We start from the raw sequence: 19,821 nt of genomic DNA, 5'->3' as shown, positions 1-19,821 counted from the left end.
ACACTGATGAAAAAACTTCACGGAGCACAACAGTATTGCAATAAAGAGAGGAATCAGCCACAGTTGTCTACTTGCTTTTTAACTTTTCATTTTTCTCTAGGAGTATTCAAAGTAATCTGTTTGGTGTACATCTATAAAAAGATGACTGTCGCAGTGCTCCTGTGTTAAAGTTAAAGTTTTATAACCAGTTTGTGGATTTACAAAATCTGTCATCTTCCACCAAATACAAACACGCGAATGTGACTTCACTGCTTCAAAATCAACCACAGCCGTATCATTTCTTCACACAACGTTGGTTTCTGTTCACTCCCTGCTCCACGATTCATCTCTAGGTTCAGTCGGTCTGAGCTGGCTCTCTCATGTCTATCTTTAGTCAGGACTTGTTCATGTTCACACGAAGTTCAGCTGGTTTAGATCATAGAAAGTACATATGCAAATTTAGCCGAAGAATGGCTTTTAGCTTTAATTAAGACATTTACCATGCGGTTTGAATTCAAGTGAGGCAACAGCGCTGCTAGTAATGTGTCTGAAATTTTCCACAGATCTCAAGTTTTAATACAAATAATGAAGTTCATGATCCTTCCACTAGCAGACTTTAAGGACGTCTCGCTCATGTTTGTTTAAAAGCAGAGGTAAAAAGTTCAGTCTTCATTTTAGAAAGAGCATTTTAAAACAGTCTAACCACAAAGTCCCATTTTGTAGCTTTTTTCTGAAAAATTGGTAACAGCAAAGAGAAGAAAGTCTATTAATGTACAACTGCTTTCAGAAAAAAAAAAGTAAAATGGAAGTAAAATTCAACATTTAGCAGAAATAAGCTTTTGGGTTTTGGGGTCTCTTTGCTTCAGGTTAGGTAAAATGGTTTTGGTCTTGGTTCAAAAGTTAAAAACCAGAATCACTGCCAATGAGTCAAGTTACAGTTTACAGTTTGTCTTTCCAGACTCATATAATATATCTGGGAACAATTTTCAAGGAATTTAATAAAATGTACTTTGTGAATTTTTGGCAAAATGGAAGTCACCACAGTATTGACATATATGATTTCAGTGAGTAATTTCCAGTGAGAAACCATCTACTCTAGTACTGTCTACATTTAGAGAGTACAGAAGACTGACAGAGAGCTTCATCACATGCTGCAACAACAATCACCTGAAGCTAAAAGTCAGACAAACTTATGAGCTTATGGTGGACTGCTTAGTGTGAAGTTTCACTGAAAGAAAAACAAAACAGTCAAAGTCCAAAGTCTCTGTTCACATGCTTGGCCAACGCAGCTGATTCTGATAAAACACGAAGCTGTAATCATGACAGTAGACAATACTTTAAATAGAGATGTTGCTAATATGAAGCTACAAATTCAAAAACATGGATGCTTCACACACATCTTCGAGAGCAGCCAAGATGAGTGTCATCAGTTCAGTATCCGACCAAATGTGAAATATGGTCACGATCTCACCTTCTGTTCGAATGTTATGGCGATGAATAATGGCCAGAAAACATTATGATGTCACAGTGAAGTTGACCCTTGACCTTTTGGTATAAAATACCATCACTTCATCATTTGATCCTACATAAGACAACTTTGTCAACTTTGAATTCTTGGGTTATGGCCGATCAAAATCTAATCAGCTCATCTGCGAGTCCACCTGGACGCCAAATTTGAAATTCCCTGCAGACCTTCCTCTGATATTGTGTTCACAGAAATGGGAAAGACATATGGACATCCTGAAACCTGCACATTGGCCACACCTCTAACAAATATATCATTTAAATCCAATTTTCCATTTAAAAAAAGGCCTCCAGGCTTGGAAACTGTCTCTAGTTTCTCCTTCTCCTTCTGACACATACATCACTCCTAATCACATCGCAAGTTATAACTCCAACACACTTACCATTGCGGTCTATGGCAAATGGCGTCCCCGCAGTGACAATTTCATAGTTACAGATCTGGCTGTACTGTGGTGAACAGTCTTGGTCCCAAGCTTCCACCTGAAACATGACAACGTCCAGTTGGTCAACATCTGGTGTGCTGTTAACAACACTTCAAAGATACAACTACAATACCACACATTCTTGACTGATTGATCTTTTGTGGCACTATTAAACCATCTTAACCTGCAAAAGTATCCGTCAGGCTGATTCTAACTATAAAACAAAATGTAACGGAGCTAACTAAATAAAATTAACATTGAACTACAATATCTAAGTAGGCTACCTGTAAAATGCTGTCGTAGATCTTCTCTTCTGTCACTGATGCCTTGTACAGTGGCTCTCGAAACACGGGGCAGAACTCATTGACGTCGTCCACCTGGATGTGAACCACCGCCCTGAATGAATGGCAGGAAAAAAAGGGGGAGCAGGGAGTGAGGAAAAGGAAGCAGAGCAGGAGAGAAGAGGGAAAGAAGAAAGCAAAGAAAGTGGAGTGGAAATGATTGATGGAGAGAGGGAAAAGAAAGGACACGGTGTAAGAAGAGATGGATGGAAGTAGCGAGAGAGGAGGGAAGGCAAAATCTCTTTAGGTCATTAGAGATAATTAAAATGAATTAAGACCAAAAGTATTTCACTGTTTATCTTAAGAACAGTGGTTAGTCGGAGGCAGAGAGAATGAGAGGAAAACAGTTGCCTGAAGATTTTTTTTTATAGATCTAGTCCTGAAAAACAGGTTTGAGAAGAACTGATGAAAAAGTACCGCACATACAGGTGAGGTCTTGTTTATTTATCGGTATTTCTTTGTGAAATGAGTTCTCATTACCATTTAATGCTAATCAAAGTTTTATTTAACAGGCTCGTCTACTGGCACAGACTCATCCACAGCAGTGGGGGGAGGGTCCTAATTTATCTCTCTACCTCTCTTTCAATATCTCCTCCACATAAACACACAATCTCATCTGCCGGAGGTGGCAGCAAAAGATATCAACGACGCACCCTGATAACATTTGTGCACTAAAGTATATAAATGAAGCAATAATTCAGATGTATCGTGAAGTTTTTCTCGCCAGTGACCTTCTCTGACAACAACTCACGGTGTATCTGAAGAAGCACATCTGGCTAATTAATGACATTAGCTTAATGAGGCCTATTTAGAATGTCACGCAGCGATAATGTCACGCACACACACAAGAGCACTGTGCATCATTCATCATCCAACCGGTGAAATTCATCACCGATCCCTGAGCTGATAAATCTCTCTCTCCTCTTCCCTTTAGTACCGAGCCTGCAGCAGCTTATTTTAGCAGCTCCTTTTCTCCGAATGAAGCACCAGAGGGTTTGATTTGCTGCTGTCCATGCCAGTCCGCCTGCCTGTCAATCTCATTCACATAGCTCTGCCACACACACATACGGACACAGATGATATTGATGGGCCATTAGGGGGACATATCCTGAGAAGAGAATTGCAAGTCTCAGCTGTCACTGCTGCCGTACTGAGAGATCTTATGGGGAAAAAAAAAAAAAAACGAAAAAAGAGAAGACAGAAACAGCAAAGACGAGATCTAATTACAGTTTAAAGTTACTTTTCTTTATAACTTTCAGCCGTAAGTGTAAAATATAAAGTTTTTTTTAATAATATATCATCTTTGCCTAAGTTACAGTCTGTCTCACTGTCATTTATTCGGTCTTTTCTCTATCTACAGACACCGAGACAAGTGGCTGAAGCGCCGCATTGGGATTAAAAGGGAATTCCGTCATTTTAAAAGCTGCGTCCTACATTTACATGTTTGGGTTTGTAAATGATTCATACTAACCAAAACCTTTGGAATCAGTCCAGTAGATCGCCTCAGTTGGCAACTGCAACACGGCTGCAATGTCGTCCTTAGGGGCAACTCTGACCGTCGAGGTAACGTTGACTTGAAGTGCTTGTTTTTGCCACTGACAGGCTGAGGTTGGTAATCTCAGTGTCTGACAACATCAATCCCTACACAAGGGATTTCTATGGAGATAGACTTTTTTGTTAAATAAACAGATCCTTTTTGTAGCCAGAGACAGTCTCATTCAAGGAGAAGTCTGGCTCTGAAATATTGCAAGTGTTGAGTCGTTACAGTTTTTGCCTCATCTTTATCTGTTTATCAAAAGCAGATAAATATTCAGCTGCGACTTTGGAAATAAATTATTGCCGTCAGTTCCTCGAAGTGAACTCCAAGATCCACTTTCCACCGTCATCTTCCTGCAACAACTCACCTCTATCGAGACTTGAACGAGACTTGTATTTCTGGTCCTTAAAAAGGATCTTGTTATTAAACAAAAAAGTCATCGGAGAAATCGTTTTCCATAATAACGATAACGTCGCAGCTATTGCAGATGTGTCGCAGCTGCCAGCTGAGGAGATCTACTGGGCTGTTTTCGAATCTTTTGGTAAGCATGAATCATTTACACACCAAAACAAACGAACAAACACACACTACACTCCCACTACATCTCAGTCTTCTGTTTTGCAGGTTCCTGAAACCACACTTAGACAAATTAGTTTTGACCTCTTCTGTTTTCGATGTGAGTCATGCATGAAACTAACACGTAGATGTGCACAAGCATCATTTAATTTTTCCTAATTACATTTCAGTCATTTAAATGTTAATTTGTAAAAAAGTGGGTAGGAAAAACATCAAGGACATCAGCATAATGCAGTTTAGCACGGCGGTGTGCTGTTTAGTAATTGCAATGTTAAGTTAATTAACACTGTCAGATAGGTGTTAATTAGACTCAGGTCATTTTTAAGGGTGCATTCTCTGGTAATGTTGAGCAAATATCCTGCTGTCTTTCTGAGGCACAACTTATGCTTTGTCCTCTGTTTTTCATACGCTGTCAGGATTCTTGAGACTTTTTTGAGAACTTCATATGACTCTTTTCTCTTCAGCTGCCATTGGAACTTCGATTTAAATACTTTTCATATAAATTATTGTTTTTATGTCATGTCACCCGCCCACTTTAAATGAGACTTATTTTGACAGCGAAACAAGTGAGTCGTTCAAAGATAAAAAATAATTAGCAGTATGTGACAGCTTTAATACAGGAACTGACAATCATCATTTTCATAATTGAGCTTTTAGGCAACATAAAGAAAGTTTCAGAGACACAAACATGTCAGATAGCCAGTGGCTGAAGAGTTAGTGAAGTCATGCCTAAAGCTTTTGAGAACATGTGCCAGACACTTTCTGACTGACAGGCAGATGAGGCTGATTTGCTCACAACAAAGTACAAAATGATAATGAGTAAAAGAACACTTCTCAGAAAGTGTTTTAATGCAAATTGAAAATTTTAAGCCTCAGAGAGCTCAAATTTGTTGCAGGGAAAGTCAATTAAAGTGTATAATAGTATATATTCAAAATATATTCCTGCTATTTCCTCAGTCAGTTATGATCTTCTTGTCAGAATAGGTTCCTCCAGGCAAAATTCTGGTTTGTAGCAAAAAATATTAATTGTAAGCCTCTTAAAATGGAAATAAAACACTACTATGAAAACCAAATATTGCTCCAATACATGATTAATAAGCTTATAAAGTATTCTGAACCATGTACAATAAGAATGTGGACACAAATATCAAAAAGAAAGTGTTGCTCTCAAATTAGGACACAAATAAATAAACTAAATAGATGAAATAACACACAGCATGATAGTTTTATGTTATTTCTAAAGAAACAATGAAAAAAAATCACATGTGATACAAAAATGTGAGGTCTGCTGAAACATTTGACATTAGTGACAACCATTGAACAATCGTTCAGCCAAACAAGGTGTGAAACCACAAGCTGTGCACACACACACACACACACACACACACACACACACACACACAGGCACGCACACAAAAACATGTTTGACTAGATCTGTCTTATTGAGTTAAATACACCCACAACTCATGAACAGACACCTGCTGACTCACTTGTGGGATTTCTTCCAGTCGGCCCCGCTGGGTCCGGCCCCACAGTCGTAGGCCTGGATTATGAAGGTATACTCTTTCTGGATCTCACAGTCCACAGGACCACTGGCCCTCAGGACTCCTTCTCCCGATGTGCGATTCAAAACCACTGCCTCAAACGGAGCGTCCTGACCGTAGATCTTAAAGGCACAAATCTCCCCTGAAAAGAAGAGGAAAGACATTGACAATGTCAACAATTAGCCATCACTATTGAAGTGTCCTAGACAGTATTTCACATCCATACCAGAGAATTTATTGTAAGAATGTGTCATCAAAACTCATTTATTCTCCTTTTGTGCCAAATATGAAGGCATTACTCTCAATCTACTATATATGATAAATGTCACTTAGTGTAACAGGAGCAGCTTAGAAATAAACAAAAACAATGTGAGGACAGTCAGAGACAGAAGGGTAGAGATACACATCAAGTGAGAATTGAAGGAGCCAGCACTGTCTGAACACATTATTTAGACAATTTTGAGGAGGACAGTAGTTTGTGTATGAGGACATCTTTTCACGATCACATGAGTTATAGAGAAAAAAATCCAGAAAATCCAGAAAAACCACAGCGATGTAATGAGCCTTGACATGTCAGATCCCCAACGGAGGGTAAAAATGTTGCTCAGCATGTGGCTCATCAAGGACTTGCTTAATATGGAGGCAGTTGGCACGACTATCATACTATCATACATCATGAGAGAACAAATCGGAGACTTCAATTGACACTGTGGGAAACAGGGCTGGACAATGTATCAGAATGATATTGTTATCATGATATCTGAGAGTATATCATCTTAGATTTTGGAGATTGTTATATCAGGATATGTCGACAGTGTTGTCTTCAAAGGCTACATTACAGTAAAGTGATGTAATTTTTTGAACTCACCAGACTGTTCTACCTGATCTAATACTTGCCTTTATCCACTTAGTCTTATATCCACATTACTGTTAGTTAGCTAAAAACAAAGTGAAATTACCAATAGTCATCCCTACAACATTGTCTAAACATCAATATCGATATTGAGGTATTTGACCAAAAATATTATATTTCCTAGCATTTGTGAAATGCTTTTGAGGAGATTTCAAAATATCGAGACTTATATATACATATGCATATCACCAGGGCATATGTAGGAATGAACAAAACATGGGAGAACATTTCCAGTAGCTGAACATTTTCATTGAATCACTTTTTTCCCCGACCTTGTCATTTTGTTGAGCCCAGCAGCAGCTGCCAAATAACTCATATAGCTGAGGATGGAATCAAACTGTGAGTAATGAAGTAAAAACTAACAACAGACACTGCTGACATTTTCTTTACAGCATGGCATCACTTCAAATATCAGTCTGAGTCCCATTTCTGGACACAGTGATCTTTGTCAGAAGGATTTGCTCACAAACAACACAGTATAGAGCTCTTGGGGTGTGCTTAAGAGAAAAATTATTTCTGATATGTGTCAAACTGTGCCAGCCCAACAAAAGATGAAATTTGTCGTGCTCACAGAGCGTTCTATCATCTGCGCCAGTGTGTTTTGTTTGCCTAACACGTGTGTGTTTCTGTGTGCAGATCTGGTTGTGAGTCTTGAATCATCTGAGGAGTTCATCCCCTGCACAAGTGTTCATTTCAGGGATTTGGGAAATCTCCTTGCACAGAGCACAAAAAGCTGCACTGCTCTGACCCTGTGCTGGCTGATATCTCACACAACATAGTGGGACACAGCGGAAACAAAAAGCTACCTAGCTCTGGGAATTCTGCCTGCGTGCTCAAACCCCACTGACAACACAAGGACAAAGTTCCTACTCGCAAATGGCTTTTTTTCTACTTCTGTTCCGCTTGTCTTCATATCCCACTGTCATGCGCTCGGTCTTATAGCCACTTATTTTCTCTCTCTGGTTTCCTTTTAACCTGATTCAACTTTTTCAAATCCCCTTCTTGGTGAAATAATGATGCGGCCAAACACAGTGGGCTTCGAGGTTTGATCCCTAGCCAATTTTCAAGATGCCTGCTCCTCCTGTTGGCCCTTTGAGGTGTTATCGCAATGATATGGTTCCCCATACGGCAATGGAATGTGGTTTGTATGTATAGAAAAATAATAATGAACACAGCGGGGGTATGGAAGAAGGGTGATAAGCACGGCCTTGATCCTGCCTGCACATACACATTCATTCACACAAACTGAGCAAATAAGGTCTTAGATGGGACCAAAGAGAGAGGAATGTGGTTTGAAAATACCAGTGATTATGCATAAACCTGGACTCAGTGGTGGGGAGTGGGAAAAGGTACTTCCACATAACAGTTTTGGGTTGCATGCAAGTCCATTTTCCACTCCATCTGTTGTGGCAAATTCATTTTTTCTGGATTACATTTAACAGGAGAACGTAACAGAGTCATGAAGTGGGGGAAAGAAAGAGGGACCGACAGAAGAGGAGGAGGAGGACGGATGTGGTGTGCCAATGTATATGCAAATGTTAATGACAGAGATTTGAGACAGATTCCCAGCATGTCAGCAACTGTGTACTTCACAGAAACACACATTCGCCTTCATTTTTGCCACCAGCCCCACCGGAGGGAACACTATAATTTCTCCGAACCGTGGTGTATGGACGAAATGAAGTCTAATCTCTTGCCCTATACGTCATGAGGGAGAGGTGTTGCTTTTCAGAGTAAATATCATGGATTTTGCTTCGGGGAGTTGGCCCGTTGCCATGGCAGATTGAGAGTAAAGTGGAAGCATCAGCAAAAAAAGGTTTGATAATAACGCTCATCTAAAATAGATGGCACTCCACGGGAAGCTTGAGCGGCATAAACTGCATTGACAGAAAATGTCAAGCTGTCAGGGAACATGTATTTCATGGGATGTTAAATTGCCAATATAATGGAAACGGACAAGATGGAGACAATTAATGAGGAAATGATTCTATACAAGATAACTCCAGACGTCACAAGGAGCCAAAACAAATTTGTGTATTCCTACCGTGAGTAATAGGAGTTGACAGTGCATTTAATTTCTGACAAGTTATCTTTTTCTATTTCTTGGATTTAACAATTACCTACACTTGGTTTCTAATATCCATGGCTGTTTTTAAAATGGTAAAAACACTGTCGATTATAGTGTTTAAAAAAAGGATTCAATCTCAAAACAAAGTCTATCTGGCTGAATCTTGGCATATTTTCCTAAAACCCATTTTTTAAGATAATTTTACATGCCTCTTGATACACTTTAATTTGCAATAATTGCCTGTTAGTCTCCCCACTTTGAGGATTTTGAAACGGCGAATAAAACCTTTGCCTTTTTCTCACAGTTTGCTTCAAGTGAAATCAGTAAAAGGAATAATAACAATAAAGTAAAAATAATAAAAACATCTACAATAAACAACATGAACAATGGACCCAGGTTTCCAATCAAAGAAAACACTTTAATAAAATACTAATCTATGGCATAACAGACAAAATGTCTGTTGGAGAAAACAGATACATCAGCTGCATTTTTTGAAGTAATATATATTCAGATTCTGTTATACTATATATATATATATATATATATATATATATATATATATATACATATATATATATATATATCTGTTCTGTACTTTACTCTTCATAGTATTTCATTACATTTTAAACAACTGTAGTTATCTACACGTTGTACAATTTACAAAATTAGATAAAAATAACAAATCAACCTTCTCATCAAAAGCTCATTACAATAAAGGTTTGAAACCCATTTAACGAGAGAAAGACTAGAATAAAATATAAATAGATACTTAAATTAAACAGAACAGGAATGCTCAATCTGGATATTTTTTCAGCTGATGCCAATAACAGATAATTATCGGCTACAATTTTACAATCAGTACCAAAATGTAAAGAGAACCTGCGTAGAAATGGCAAAGAATATCATTTAAGATAATCAGTGGTACGTCACCAACAGGATGTGACAAAGGCATGAACATCTGTGTTGAAAATTACAGGGCTGACCTTAGCAACACAATGAAAAACAGCACAAACTGCACCAACGTGTTCGTTAAACAGAAGCAAGACACAGCGTATAGTATGAGAAGACAAACTGGGGTCAGGATCTGTGAGTTCTGTCTTCAGTGGGAGGCTGATGTCAAGAAGACAATTATGTAAAAAGACAAGCTGCTTTGAAATAAAGTACAGGTACAATTGTGTACTGTCAGCATGTAAGTGAAAGAATATGTCATGCTGTCCAACAATGTGATCCACGTAACGTCAGTGGAAATGAATTAGGTCCAGGAGTGAAGCCTTGAATCTAGAGCCAAGCTAATATAATGCTCTTCAAAGAAACATCCCTCTTCTTTAGATTCCAGCGGTTAACAATGTGATGCATCACCACACATCCCAAACGTGATCGCGAGCAGAGAGGCACTGTACTGTGACAGCAAAATTTAAGGAGTGAAAGCCTCAAGTGAACCCTCTTCCTCGGTGAAGCCTCAACAGAGAAACAGGAAATTCAATCATGTTAATTCCTCTTCTTAATCAAATACTGTTGTGACTCCATCTGGTGTGTCTGAGCGTGTTTGTCTCTGCGTAGAGCATTAGACATCAAGGCTTCAGTATCAAGATTTGACTGTGTGTGTGTGTGCGTGTGTGCATGAGTGTGTAGGGAGGGGGGGCTGCAAGACCTTGATTAAAGTGAGTTTCTAAGCAGACAGTGTGTCAGGAGGTTTTAAGCCCTGATTCCTTCACCCTCCTGCCTTCATCACTGAGCTTACAGTCCTCTCGTTTAATTAATGACTGGATTACACTTCATTCCACTACTGACCCACAGATACACCCTAACTACACTCACTCAGACACGCACAAACACAAGCACACCAATATATAGTATACATACACACACTTATGCAGTTATTTTAAACAAACACATACTGTACATTATGCACAGTGAGCTCCGAAAATACACACTTTTGATTAAAAGTGAACATTACATTGAGGGTAAAGGGCTTTATTACAGTGTCAGGCTTTTGCTGTGTGTTTTTTCATAATAAATCTAAAAAAGGCTACAGCTCTATTAGTACAAGGTTTGCCTCTTATTGAAAATATTATAATCATAATAAATTGGTGTTCATTTTTAATAAATCTAAATGTCACCAGATCTTTGGTTAGGTTTGTGTTTTTCACATTTAATCTTTGGTGCATTTCACTGTAGACAAAGGGCGTTTTCTTCCATGAAGAAAAACCTTTTTCTACATATTTTTTCGGCATGAGGAGCACATGGCTTGTTATTCAAACAAGGTTATGTCTTTTAAGTCCTTTGCTGCTCTGGAGCTTCAATCACGCCAGCTGTCTCCCCAAACTCGAGTTTGTAATGAACTTGGAAGATCTGGTTTTAGCTTCTATGCCTAACTACCTGGAACTTACCAATTTAAATCCATGCTGATAAACCTTTCATCTCTTGTATACCTTGTATCTTGAAGTAAACATGTATGTAATGTTGTGATCCTACCCTCTCCCTGAAACGAGTGATAACAGGGTTCCCACTCTTTTCTAGAGATCATTTTCCAGGACATTTTCAGTGACGATCTCGCTGGTACGACAGACAGAGAGCGCTATACTAATACGATACTGTATTGTGTAGTTTTGGGGAGTTTAAATAATTTTTCAGGACAACACAAGATTTTCCAGGACATTCTGCTTTTTCTCTCATTTTCCATGTCTTTTCCATGACTGGAAAACTGGTCAACTATTTTCCAGGTTTGGAGCGGCTGTGACAGAGACAGCATTCACCCTATTAAAAAACACTGTACAATCAAAATGATTCTGAAGCTGTCATTTTGAGTTAGAAAAGTTGCGTAATGTGGCTTTAAATAAAGGAACCAATTACTTAAAGTTGTGTTTCAGCCTGGCTGAATATGTTTTCACTGTCTGGCAGCTCAGACTGCACTTTTATGGAGCTTATGTTAGACTCCTGTTGCTGAGTTACCAGTTTCATTACGTACACCTGTACAATCTCATGCAATTCATACATACATAAGGGAGATAGAATATTAAAAACATCTCCCTGAATACATTAATTCACTCCAATGCCACAACACAAGCCTCAAACCACCTTGGACTTGTATTGCCTCTTGCGTGACTCAATTTTTTTATTGGCCCATAACTTTACCTACTTAAATAATGATATGTTCTTGCAGTTGCAGTGTTTTTTTTGGATCCCAGTTGTACATCTCAGGTTTCATTTGTAATATGAAAACTCTAACAAGAGTCACAATTTGTATCAAGGTTAGACATTTCAAGTTTTATTGAATGTACCTCAGCTGTTTTGGAGGCGTGGGTATAATAGACAGCACATCTACTTTAGAATTAATTCATCTCTAATTCAAAACACAAAAATTAACTACACTGACTTAGGTTAGAGAAATACCTCCTTTTTCTCTACTTTTGTATTTTTAGCTTGGTTCGAGAGAGGATGGAAGCGGAGGATAAGGATGAAAACAAATGATGGTTCACACCCTTCCACTAAGTCGTTATCCTGTTGGCTTTAATGGGATTTTCTCTGTACTGTCTCAAGGTCTTTGGTGAGGACATGATGAGGACAGTGAGCGGCAGGCAGTTAACTGGAGGATAAGTTGTCAAATGTCAGTGTTGGCGCTGTAGATTCTTCCCTGCTTACAAACGGCTTTTTAAATTATACTCTAAAGGTGTTACTTCACCACTTTACACCAGAGAAACTCACGAAAAAGGAGGAACATCCTAAAAGCAAAGTTCATGGATTAGAAAGTGATGAGAAACAGAGGTCAATATTGAGTTACATTCCAAAGTATTTTCATAGTATGATCTGTTTAAGGTTCTGTATGTGCACCCACATATTCACCCACTCTTTGAATACTAAAAACTACATATGGTATTGATTTAAAGCACCTTTTTACACAGACGCCCACACACACACATGAAAATAAATCGGCCTATAGGCAGCACTCAAATCATTTTTGAAAGCTCCACAAAAACGAGCTATAACAACTCCTGAAATGTCTTCTAACGCAAAAACATCAACATCTAGTTTAGCACTGCATTCCCCTCCAGTAAATTCAGCAAAGGAGACTCTCAATGTAAAAGAAACAATAATCAATTTCTTTAGAGTCTGTTTGGCACAAAGACTACTCAGCACACAGGCCACTTTTCACACAATGGGTACATGCATTTGTTGACCGGTGTAGTCAGCTCCCAGTTAGTCCAACAGAAACATGCAGGAGCAATTCATCAGAGTCTCGCTGGGCTCCTTCAGAGAGCTAGCCACTTCCTAATTGCATTTGGGAGATTGTCGCACCATCCACTTGACCTCAGGGTGACAAATCAACAGCTCACACAGACGGAAAGCACATGCACCCATGCAAACACACACACACAAACATAAACACACACACTTTAAGGTTATCTATTCACTGAGGAATGCTGATGCCTTGGACAACACAATATAGGAATGGTGAGAACTCAATATCCCAGACAATACACATTCATTCTGCTGGGGGCTTTGGTGGTCTGCAATGCAATTAGTGTTAATTGCAACCTCTGAAGTTGTGGGATTAGAATTCATCAGATGAACTGAGACTGTCAGTGTTGCCTGTTAATTTAGCTGCGTGAAGATGCCGTTGTGTGACTTAAATGCTGAAGAGGAGTGCTCGGAGAAGCATTTTGACTGAAGTGTTTAAAGCCGATACAAAGAGGAGCGTCAACAGCTGATGTCAGACTCAATTATAGATACTTCTAAGTTGCGACTTTTAGAGCGGCTACTTACGACTCAAGGATTATGGGTCTGAGTGCCATGACAGAATGCGAAATAACTTTTAGCTAACAAAAAAAAAAGGTAAATGAGGGGAAAATTGTTCAAAAATTTCATGTGTGGATCTGGCAGGTTTCTGAGACTCTCCCCGGGATGCCTCTGGGACAAAAGGGATTTTTATACGTATTACTATCGCTTAGCCAATGACACACTGAACCGAGTGCTGACTATAACACAATGCATCTTCTCATGTGGTTACTATGGTTACTATCACTGGCTGGCTACTCAGTGCCAGACCTAAGAAAAATATGGAGCGTTAAAGTCAGAGGGGATGCAGTTAACTCACTGGAGATGCTACACTTTGAACAACAAATCAGTGTTGAAAACAGCAGGAAGAGAGCTAGTTGGCTGTTAGCAGCCAGGCAACAGAGTCCTGTGGTGTGTTCAGTGTTGCATTACTTATTGAAAGTAACTTTTTAGAAGATTACTGCTAATAAAAAGTAACTTGTAACTTACATGAAGTACTTTTGCATCACTAAAAATGAAATCCCCTTCGCAATTCCTTTTGTGTGTTGCTGCTTATAATGTCCACAGGATTCACGTCTGTATTGACTCCACAAACTTTGAATAACATGTTCTATGATCGATAATCTGTTACTCTTAACAGACAGATGCAATATCCCCTTCACAGCTCTTTATTTATCTTTTATGTTTGATTACAAAACTTAAAATCATGAGTCTAGGGCAATTATAGCCTAACAAGTTTATAAAACATGGGTACACAGGGTACCTGACAGGTAGTAGGTGCTCAGCCTTTTCAGCGGACGAAACAGATCCCAACTATTTTATCAGCTGCCGCTAATAAAACAAGAGAACAAGGGCTTGTATAGCCTACAGTACATCAGGTTTCAAAATGCAACTAATGAACCAGAGGCTGCTCTCTCTGCTCTGCTCTTGCTAGCTGAGTTACACCTGTGCACTGACACAACACAACCGCACTTACACATCCGAAGGTGGCTGTGTGCTGCCTGCCAAGAAGCAGGACAGAAACAGAAATAGGGCGAGTGCATCAGGGAGTTTTCTATTTTGTTCTGTTTTTGTAGCAACAAAAGGAACATGGAAATATGGGGAACTTCTTACAGTAACAGATTACTTAATTGCAAAACAAATGTGTTACATTACTCAGTACAACAATGAAATTATGAATGCTCTAATTACGTAACGCATTACCCCAAATACTGTATAGACGTGAATCAGCAGGACTGTTCACAGCATTATGAAGCAATCATTTTTTACAGTAAATACATTTACTAAAGTACGTACAGTTTGGAGGTAAAGTACTTTGAATGCTAATACTTTTAACTACCACCTATAGAAGATAATACAAAAAAGCAAAGTATAGAAACAACAATTCGATTTGGGACAGTTACATTTGTTTAAGGACGCTTGAAATTGGTTTTCGAGATGGTTCTGGGACGGTGATGGAAAAAGTTAGCCTCGAGCCCTGCGGTCTGGCACAGTGTATCAAAAGTTGGATCACAAAGCAAGTCTAGTATTCACTTCACTGGTTCACATTGTTAAAAAAAAGTAGAAGGACAATAAGGAAAGAAACCCTCTGCAAAACAGTAAAAGCACGCCCGACATATGAGCACTGAGGAAGATACCAGTGACATGTAACACAGAGGAGGTCAAAGAGATACAAAGAGTGGATTACAAAGTGATTGGGAAGAGAGGAGAAGCTGTGGGGGTGCTAAAAAGGAGGGTGAGGAAAAGGAAGAAGGATACGGAGCGATAGCTACAGTGTGTGAGATAACTAATGTAGGTATAAATAGCACTATCAACCTCTTGAGTTTCTCAGTGTGCTTCCCCTCCTCCTCCTTCTCACCTTCTCCTCCCCATGTTACTTCTACTTCCTCTGCAGCAGATTTCACAGCGGTAAGCAATTATTCAGCTCTTAACATCAGCACTCAGATGCACCGCTCAACCTTGCCCTCTTCTACCCCGAACACGCCTCGACCACACTTGTTTCTACCCTCTCTCTCACCTTCCTCCCTTCCTCCTCTTATTCATAGTCACCTGCTGTTCGTAAAAGCTGACAGTTCACTGCTCTCCGAGGGTCACCAGTTGACACTTAAATAGCTTCTTGAAGTAGGGGAATTTCACAGTTGGGGGGGGGGGGCTTGTGAGAGCAGGTGCTTTCTCGCAAACACACACACATATGCATATCTAACTATGTCTGTGTCTGTCTGTGTGTGTGTGTGTTATTCGCATATCTAATGAACCATTAATTTGCATTCACTTCACACTTGGCAAAATGGAGATTAGCGTGGTGCAACAACTTGCTGTAGTATGTAGTAATAAAAAAAACAAAGAAGGTTAAATGTGTTTGGATAAGTGGGGAGATGTAGTCAACGTGGGTTTTCTATTCTTCAGCGAGAACTGGAGGTGAGATTTTAAGTTTCTGCCAACGTTAGCCTCACCGGCTACACAGTTAACCGTCGCGTGACATCACCGTCTGCTGTTCCTGGATGCCTCTCTCATTGGTTGCTGTGGCAATGGCAATCTATCAATAGCCTGGGAGACATGTCACGTTAAATGTCAACAAATAGACACTAGTAGATCACAAAAATATTATCCTCTGGAGACCATGCATGTCCGTACAAAGTTTTTAGTCAACCCATCTCTAAGGCAGAGCTCTTAACAGATCTCCCTGAAAACTTTGTGAATGTTTTGACTGGCTGGTGGCACTTGGGTAAAAGTCAGGTTAGCACAACAGTCAGTAGGTTTAATCCTCTGGGGACCTTGAATATCTACAAAATTTCTACTTAATCCAATAGAGAGGACATGAGAGAGAGAGAAAGTTTGTGTGTGTGTGTGCGTGTGAGAGAGAGAGAGAGAGAAATATGAAGACATGTAATAGCCGTTCCCATTGGCCCTGAAGTTAGTGACAACTTCACCAGCCATACTTTAAGTGGAATGACATTTAAGGTGGACCATCTATTCTCATTTGACTGACAAGCCACTCCTCCAATCCCCCTCCCCCCCAATGAGAAATAAAACCAATAATTTGTCTGCTTGAGGCACCTTTCTTTATTCTGAATTTTCATTGTTGAAAGTACAAAGAAAAGAAAAGGGTTCTGCATCTCGTTAGCATAACCTCATTTTGACCATTCTTTGAGGTCAATTTGCTCTCTTTGTCAATCTTTTCATACTTAGCATGATCTGTCCATTATCTTTTCAACCAAATCACCCCTCTCCGTGGTGACATTCATATCATTGTGGCTCTTTTCTTCTGTGGCATGGTTTCTGAGATAATCAGAGGCTGCCAGGTACAGCAGGGAGCCTCCATAAGCCTCTGAGCTGTAAATGTCACTGTGTCTCTGACGACGACCTTTGTCAGCTCAGGAGCTCACTGAGAAGAGAAGCACATGGCCCACTGATTTCTACAAGACACACACTCACATGCACATACACAGTCGCAATTTGTGTCGTATGCGCACGCTTCACTGCACACACAAATACAAACACTCACACAAGCAAACTCTCTAACACACAGGAAACATTATCATATTTTGATCTAAGCATACTACACTGTATGTGTGCATGTTTAGTGCAGTGCAAAGCATGCGACCCGCCCTCCCAAAAAGTTTAATATTTGAAAATTTGACGACTTAAGTTGCGATGTTATTGGCTGATTCAATGATTGGGTCATTCACACCTGTGTGAGTATCCCTGTTTATTCTGCTGATTACACTCATTTGCTGCTGCATCTCAACATCCTCCCTATGTGGTAGTTTGAATTTGCTCCCCCTGCTCAGATTAATCGAGAGCTTCCTTAAACATCAGAGCATTTAAACCAGATCTAACTGCATAGCCATTTGCTTTAAATGGTCAACTGCTAGACAGAAGTGTCTCTGACCGAACCACGTTTGCAGAAGCACTCCATTTGTGTTAGATGCCCCATGAATAATACAAACAACACAAAAGCAATCAAATCTGTTTCCGCGAGTACACTTCGACCACATTGCAAGTCATCACTTTTAAGGCTTGCATTGCTCAGCTCAAGAAATAGCTGAACAATACATTTATTTATTCTTTTGTGATCAAATTTATATAGTATTTGAACCAAAGAGACGTAGACTCAGCAACAAGCAGTGGATAAAGGGAATAAAATTGTATATTTACAAGTCAAGGGCTATAATACCTGCAACTGAATACAGACGCAAAGATACACACACACACGTATATACAGTACATACATAAGCCTTACACTATCAACTCACAACCCACAACTATCTCTGGTACTGTTTCAACTTAAGTATTACATTGAACGGTAAGAAAAAAATAGCATGACTGACAAATTCATTTTGAAAAACTGAGCTAATCATGGACCAGCATCCCACATTAAAAAGATCCAGACTCCGTATAAACCCTTAGCATACTCTGCCTGGGCTGTGGTTTTATATTAGGTCATGACAGTTATGCACACTGCATATAAATATACCCTCAGCTGTCAGTTTAGTGAGTATAGCTTGGTTAAACGGATGGAGTCTAATACAACAGCTTTTAATTAAGGTCATGTAGGTTATATGTTTTAGGTTATATGTAGGTTATGTTCAGTTTTTGTTTCAGGAAGAACAACAACATGGCCACATCAGATCCTGCCTATCACAATATCAAGGACCACATGTGACACTGCATTGCCATTTGCAGAATGACTCCAGTACAAACACATAGCAAGGAGCCTTCATGGCAATATGATATCATCTTATTAGGGTTATTATGGCTAAAATGTCAGCGTACAACTGCTTTCTATTAACAAACTCAGTAGAAAGTGAGGTGGACTTAGTTTTCTCAGTCCTTTTCTCACCACATGCCATATGCACGTCCAATATTAACTGGCCTTTTAGCTCCGGTTCTGCCTCCTGCCCCTGTTTTGCTTGCTAGATGTTTGACATTTAGTTACACCATCGTTTTGCGTTAGACAGGTGTGCTGAGAACGTCTGCCAGCGACTTCATACGGTTCAACTTGGTCTGACAATTCAAAACAATGAGCTCAAATCAGCCAAACAATGCACAGAAGCACAAGCCGGCATGTCAACTGCCACTGGGGTCAACGCTCACAGCAACACTTCACTTTACAGGATGTCATTGTGTTCTTTGTTGAAAACATATTGTTTAAAGGAGCTTTACTTCAGATGTCAGCAGAGCTGTTGCATCATGATGCAGTTATATACAAACAGACAGAGGCATTGCTGATCTCCTCTAGAAATGAGACGGCACAGAGCAAAACTCAGCATAAATAAACGTATCCATCTCTTTTGTATCACCCGGCTGACTGTTTTTCCTTCCACTTGCTATGCACACTTGGGTACCAAATAATTCCCACATTACCTCGTCTATGTGTTTCACTATAGTATTAGTTAAAGCAAACACAACATCAATGAAATCTGACAGGTGGCATTTGAGAACCCCGGGAGATCTTATGCATGCTAATGCACACTTATTAAAATGACACAACTAAACCGTCAGTCAGGCGGGCCAGCGGGGGTGCGGGCCTGGAGACCACAAACCGCATTCATCATGAAGGTAAATTCAGAGAAAACATCTTGAGGGGAGGTAATGAGCGGTGTAGTTTTGATATGCCGTGGAGGTTAAGATAACTTAATCTGTCATCTTTCATTGATCACCGCATGCTAGTTGTGTTTGTCATAACATACGGCGGGCAATAGCTCATGCATGCGTCGCTGTCACGTTTGATCATTTGTCAGCTGAGGTAGAACTGAAGGTGTCTTTGTTTCGGAGAACTCTGTTCATTTTTACAGATTTGCTATCATAATTCACAGTGTGAGACCAGAAAAGAACGGCCAGTTTGCATGCATACCAATAAATTTCACATTGCGCTGTCATATCTACTTTCTGTCTCTGTATATTGTAACAGCAGTATTCACCAGGTAGGGTGGAAAGACTAAATCTGATTACATTTACATGTGAAAGAAAAGGTAGTGTAGAAACAAAGCACCTGAGTGGAAATAAGGATCTTGGAATAAGAAACTATCTAAGGCGAGTGCGGATACTGAGCATCAATGATTTTCAATCCAATTAAAATGTGAATAATGTGCCAGAGTGGAACAGTCAAAAGGTCAGAGGCCTATTCAACCATCAAAG

General features: G+C 39.6%; 1 protein-coding gene across 1 annotated transcript in view; it reads right to left on the bottom strand.

Moving 5' to 3' along the window:
* Positions 1 to 19,821, bottom strand: part of clstn2a (calsyntenin 2a) — a 149,728-nt gene that overhangs the window by 42,056 nt on the left and 87,851 nt on the right. Inside the window, exons 3-5 of the mRNA XM_073491698.1 lie at positions 5,870 to 6,065; positions 2,210 to 2,321; positions 1,887 to 1,983 (exon numbers count right to left, since the gene is read on the bottom strand). Of these exons, the coding sequence (XP_073347799.1) occupies positions 1,887 to 1,983; positions 2,210 to 2,321; positions 5,870 to 6,065 (405 nt within the window). The remainder of the gene's footprint in view (positions 1 to 1,886; positions 1,984 to 2,209; positions 2,322 to 5,869; positions 6,066 to 19,821) is intronic.

This window comes from Pagrus major, chromosome 21 (assembly GCF_040436345.1).
Source record: "Pagrus major chromosome 21, Pma_NU_1.0".
Lineage (NCBI taxonomy): Eukaryota > Metazoa > Chordata > Actinopteri > Spariformes > Sparidae > Pagrus > Pagrus major.
This window is presented reverse-complemented; position numbering and strand designations above follow the sequence as displayed.